The 6,083-nt window shown below is 42.3% G+C and overlaps 1 protein-coding gene across 1 annotated transcript; it reads right to left on the bottom strand.

Annotated features, from left to right (window-relative positions):
* Positions 1-2,805: 2,805 nt before the first annotated feature.
* LOC100404083 (olfactory receptor 4D11) lies at positions 2,806-5,762 on the bottom strand. The gene has a single exon (XM_017978554.4). The coding sequence runs from the start codon at positions 5,275-5,277 to the stop codon at positions 4,342-4,344; it is 936 nt and encodes a 311-aa protein (XP_017834043.1). The 5' UTR covers positions 5,278-5,762; the 3' UTR covers positions 2,806-4,341.
* Between the last annotated feature and the right edge of the window lie 321 nt (positions 5,763-6,083).

Genomic DNA, 6,083 nt, shown 5'->3' with positions numbered 1-6,083 from the left:
TATGGATGTTGCGTGGTGTGTGTGTGTGTGTGTGTGTGTGTGTGTGTGTGTTTAAAACAAGGTCTTGCTCTGTCACTGAGGCTAGAGTGCAGCAGTGGCAATGATCATGGCTCACTGCAGCCACGAACTCCTGGGATCAAGCAATTCTTCTGCCTCAGCCTCCCAAAATGCTGAGATTACAGGTGTTAGCCACTGTGTCCCCCAGATGGTATCTTTTAGAGTGAGAAGGATACTTTGAAAGTAAAGAATTATGCACACTGCATTGAAACATATTCACAATAGAGAGTGGGTGGAGGCTGAGTGAGGTGGCTCAAACTTGTAATCCCAGCACTTTGGGAGGCTGAAGCAGGCAGGTCACTTGAGGTCAGAAGTTTGAGACCAGCCTGGCCAACATGGTGAAACCCTGTCTCTACTAAAACACAAAAATTAGCTGGGCATGGTGCTGCATGCCTGTAATCTCAGCTACTCAGGAGGCTGAGGCAAAAGAATCACTTGAACCTGGGAGGTGGAGGTGGCAGTGAGCTGAGATTGAGCCACTGCACTCCAGCCTGGGCGACATGGAGACTCCGTCTCAAAACAAAAAAAAACAAAACAAAAAAAAAAACAGAGTGGGTGGGGAAATGAATAAAGAAATACAATTTAATGTGTCTTTGCAAGGTCAGAATAAAGATAATGAGGATTTTTAAAAAAATCCTCCCAAAGGGGACCCTTCTTTGGAAACAAGCTTATCAAGTGTCTTGGACAGAGCCTGCAATCTGAGAGATCCCCACATACCCCAGGATTCCACTGAGAAAACTTTTCCTCATTCTCTACATTAAGTTGACTTTCTAGGATGCCCCACATATCATGGTTTTCTTTTTTACAATTTCAAAAATCCCTTACTCTTGATTGAATCCCTAAAATTTCTATTAGAAGCATTATTCATATTCAGTGGCACATGAAGGTACAGATAATCTAGTCATTAAAACATCTTACTGGAAACCTCCAAAATTTCATTCCCAGCCAAGACGCAAAAGTGCATATACCAAACTCAGGAATTACTGCCTTTAAAAGCTGTTTTTCCAAGGTAGTCATTTTCCTGAGAGCTGGTGATGTCGGCACCTTCTCAACTACCTTTAATAAACTGAACCTCAGTAGACCAAGTAAAATACAGCCACGTCTCCTGAAGCCATCTGACCTTCTTCCGATATATTTTTGCAGGACAAACTTTCCCTCTTTCTGCTAGTGAAAAACTCCCTCCTTTCTTTGCCTCTTAAGAGTCTTGGCTTCTACAGGAACCTCTGCACATTTGCAGCATTTCTCAAAATTGAGCACGAACAGCTTTTCAGTTTCAGAAGTTCATACGCACTAACGCTAACTGCTGGTTTAATCTTCAAGTGGGAAATTGATCCTCTTGTGATACCCCAGCTGCATTTTACAAGGAGTAGCTACTGGGGAAATTCTCTGTTTAATGTAAAGCCTACCTCAAGGTGAGTGATTTTGTTATCTTCTTTCTTCAGATGGGAAAAAGCAACCTCAAGTACTTAGAGTGTTCTGACTCTTTTCTGCTTACCACGTTTTCGCCACCTGTATGAGTCTCTCAGCCACAAGCCCAATATAGGAATTAGCAAAGGGAATACTGTTAGGTATGAATGTGGAAGCTGAGTGGCCAATACAATACACTACACTACAACTCAGGAGTTTCTGTGGGAGTCATTAACATGTCGCCAGGTGCTCTCCCCTGTCTTTTGTTCTCTCTCCTTCTTTCTCATTTTTTCTCTGTTCCCTCTCATACATACATGCAGAGGCACCAGTGCACTCAGGACGTCCCTTTCCTCTAGAGGAAGCACATGAGACAGTGCATTTTCCCCTTTGGCTCAGGAAGAAAATGTTTTGTTAAACCACACCAATGACTGTGCAGTCTTCCTCTTGACCAAAGTCACTTTGCCTGCAATCAGCTAGGAAATGAAACTTAAATAAATAAGAGAGTAACCATGAAAAATTTAAAGCTCTGTGGCTATTGTCAGAGCAGCTCTCAGAGACTGTATAGGTTTATGGTGTATTTGTATTTTCTGTTTATTTTAATTAATTCATTCATTCATTGAGACAGTTTTGCTCTTGTTGCTCGGGCTGGAGTGCAATGGTGTGATCTTGGCTTACTGCAACCTTTGTCTTCCGGATTCAAGTGATTCTCCTGCCTCAGCCTCCCAAGTGGCTGGGATTACAGGCATCTGCCAGCACATCCAGCTAATTTTGTATTTTTGATAGAGATGGGGTTTTACCATATTGGTCAGGCTGGTCTCAAACTCCTGACCTCAGGTGATCAGCCAGCCTCAGTCTGCCAAGTGCTAGGATTACAGGCGTGAGCCACCGTGCCTGGCCTAGTTTTTACCAGTTTTTATTGAGGCACAATCTCAACCTCTGCCTCCCAGGTTCAAGAGATTCTCCTGCCTCAGCTTCCTGAGTAGCTGGAAATACAGGTGTCCACCACCACGCCCAGCTAATTTCTTTTGCATTTTTAGTAGATGTGGGGTCTCTACTAAAAATGTTGACCAGGCTGGTATCAAACTCCCCACCTCAGGTGATCTACCCACCTTGGCCTCCCAAAGTGCTGGGATTACTGGCATGAGCTACTGCACTTGGCCCAAGGTGACTCTTTAAGCCTTATAAATAACAAGCTGGACATTTTAACATGATGTTTTGAAGTCAATATACATTTTCCTGTTTCTACTCAACCGGTTTTTATCTAAAAATGAAGAGTATGGGTCATATAGGAGAAGGGTGTGACAGTCCAGTGGGGAACAGAAGGTGTGTTAGGCAGCGCAATAAAGGTGATATTAATAATGACGTTTATTTTTCATTGAACATTTATTCTCTGTCAGGTGTTATATATTTCATGTAAAGCACCTCATTTTGTCATTTACAACAACTTCATGAGATGAATATTATAACAAGAATCTTTATGTAGGTGAATGATGACCTTTGGAGAGAGAGGTGAAGTAACTTGCTCGAGATCACACAGCTGGTGGATGGCAGAGATAGGATTTGTACCTGGGTCTGCATGACTCAGAAGTTAGAGCTTTAATCCACCATACTTTACTGCTTTCCCAGATAATAATACTAGTCTATACTGCCTCTTCGCAAATCCTGGAAATTTGAAAAAATAGACCAGGTAGAGTTTTTTCTTCTTTAACTCCCCCATTCTCTCTCTTTCCAGTGAAAAGAAATGTGAATTCTCAATGGCGAGTCCAAGCCAAAACTGACCCTTGTAAGGCTGTAACTGGAAAACCAGTCCTTTGATGGTAGAGATAGATTGCTTCATGTGTCTGGTTCCCGAAGTTCTGCCTTTTTTTTTTTTTTTTACTCAGAGTTTTGCTCTTGTTGTCCAGGCTGGAGTGCAGTGGAGCGATCTCAGCTCACCACAACCTTCAACCCCCAGGTTCAAGTGATTCTCCTGCCTCAGCCTCCCAAGTAGCTTGGATTACAGGCACGCGCCACCATGCTTGGCTAATTTTGTATTTTTAGTAGAGGCAGGGTTTCTCCATGTCGGTCAGGCTGGTTTTGAGCTCCCCACCTCAGGTAATCCACCGCCTCAGCCTTCCAAAGTGCTGAGATTACAAGTGTGAGCCACAGCACCCGGCCTAGAGCATTCTGCTTTTATTCAAACTCATAATGAGAATGTCTGGCATGTCTAGTTCTGCCTTAAGATACACGCCTTTAGGCCATAATGAGAAATCTTCCCAAGCTTCATCAATCTTGATAGGAATCCAGGAGGATAACCATTACATACCTATGAAGTTCTCAGTAGCTCATGAGCCCACTTTACTCAGCAGAGGCAAATTTCTCAATATGTGATAGGCCATACATAGCCACATATATGTACACCAGAGGCATTGATCGTAAGATCCTTCTGGAACAGGATTATAGTTTGGTATAGTAGGTCCAACCATGTAATAAATTACATTAATGTAGTAGAAAGACAATGGGTTTGGGTATCTGAAGATGTCTCTGTAATTAATATGAGACCTTGAACACATCACTTTGTCACTCTAGGCTTTTGTCTCCTTATAGTCTGAGAAAAGCGTTGGAATTAATCTCTTATCTGCCTGCCATATAGCTGTCTTGATTGACATAAAGTTACTTGGTCTTTGGAAAAATATCAGTCAGTTCACTTCTGTAACACTAGTTACTTCATGCTGCACAGAAGCCTGGATTATCAGTTATTTACTAACTTAAATAGGAAAACAAATTGTTCATAGTCAGTATAGTTGGTTTGTTGACAGTATATCTGAGAACATAAATGTGAATTCATGGGAAAAATGATATAAGGCGTCTTTGGTGATGAAGAGCTGGATTTGTTTTCTATTCCCTTTCAGAAGGCACGAGCTTTCTCTTCAGTCTTCTCATGGCTGACTTCATTTCCTGGTTCCTCAGAGTGTAGATCAAAGGGTTCAGCAGAGGGGAGATGACAGTGAAGGTGACAGAGATGGCCTTATCTGTGGGGAGGGCAGTGAAGGGCCGGGCGTAGACATAGATGCAGGGCACGAAATGTAGGGTCACCACAGTGATGTGGGAGGTGCAGGTGGAGATGGCTTTCCTCCTGGCCTCTCCTGCCTGAGACCTCAGCATCATTAGGATGACTGTGTAGGACACAAGCAGGAATATAAACCACAGGGTAGTGACAAGGCCATTGTTTGAAATCATCAGGAGCTCAAGAGCAAAAGTGTCAGTGCAGGCGAGTTTGAGGACCTGGGGGACATCGCAGTAGAAAGTGTCAAGAACACTGGGTCCACAGAAAGGGAGGGGCAGCAGCAGGGAGATCTGCACAATGGAGTGGACAAAGCCCCCCACCCAGGAGGCCGTGATGAGGGCAGTGCATCGTCCCCTATCCATGATGGTCACATAGTGCAGGGGCTTGGAGATGGCCATGTAGCGGTCAAACGCCATTACAGAGAGAGAAAAAATGTCTGCCCCACCAAGGAGGTGGAAGAGAAATATCTGTGTCATGCAGCTTGTATAGGATATGGTCTTTTTCTTTGACAGAAGGTCCAGCAAGACTTTAGGAGCAGTTACGGAGGAGAAGCAGATGTCAAGGATGGCTAGATTGCGGAGCAGGAAGTACATGGGAGTGTGAAGGTGAGACTCACAGGTCACAGTGATCAGGATGAGGAGGTTTCCCAGCAGAGTCGTCATGTACACAAGACATAAAAAAAGAAACAAGACCAAGCTTAGGTCCTGGGATTGAGTCAGTCCCAGAAATATAAATTCTTTTACTCTGGTGCCATTTCCCAACTCCATTAATCGTGTTTTCTCTTTCTTGAAGATCTTGGAAAAAAACGTTATTTCAGAAAGTGTTTACTCCCTCTTAAAAGGTTCAAGTATTGGGTCTGAAAACTTGTGAGATATTATCACCACATGAATTGCAATTTCAAGGTTATTCCCAATGCATCTAAAATGACATCTTATTATACAATCATGCATACACTTATGCAAATTACATTTTAAAAAAATGTATAAAAATGATGTTCCAGTTATTCAAGATACTAAGAACATTATTCAAGATAAACAGAGGGGGATATTAACTATTCAGAAAGAGACTGTTGTGGCATGGGGAATATAAACACGGGATTAGTTTGTTGTGTGAGTAAGGCAGTGCTTATTTTGTGTGTCTAGAACACCATGAATTTCACAGGATTTTGGCTTTTTTCCCCCAGACTGGATGCTCCATTTAAATGGTTCTAAGAACCTCTGTCTGCAAAATGCCCCACCCACCATTGGACTGAATTGTACGTAAGCGGCATTTAAATCTCAAACTTAGTTCCATAAAAAATTAGGAAATTTTTAAACCATAAAATTCATCTCTATTGTTCTATTCTTCTTTAAGGGGATGTCTTTGTTTCTTTCTTTACTTTAAGCTACTTGAGGTACTGAAACCCCTGGGTGGTGAATAGCTCCTCAGCTATGGAAATAAAATTATTACTCAGAGCTTCTCTTCTGTTGTTTCAATTTCATTCTTAAGAAATAATTTTTGTTGAGCTACCATTGACATACCGTAGACTGCACATATTTGAGTTCACACTTCGATGAGTTTTGACATAGTATAT

This window comes from Callithrix jacchus, chromosome 10, assembly GCF_049354715.1.
Source record: "Callithrix jacchus isolate 240 chromosome 10, calJac240_pri, whole genome shotgun sequence".
Taxonomy (NCBI): domain Eukaryota; kingdom Metazoa; phylum Chordata; class Mammalia; order Primates; family Cebidae; genus Callithrix; species Callithrix jacchus.
This window is presented reverse-complemented; position numbering and strand designations above follow the sequence as displayed.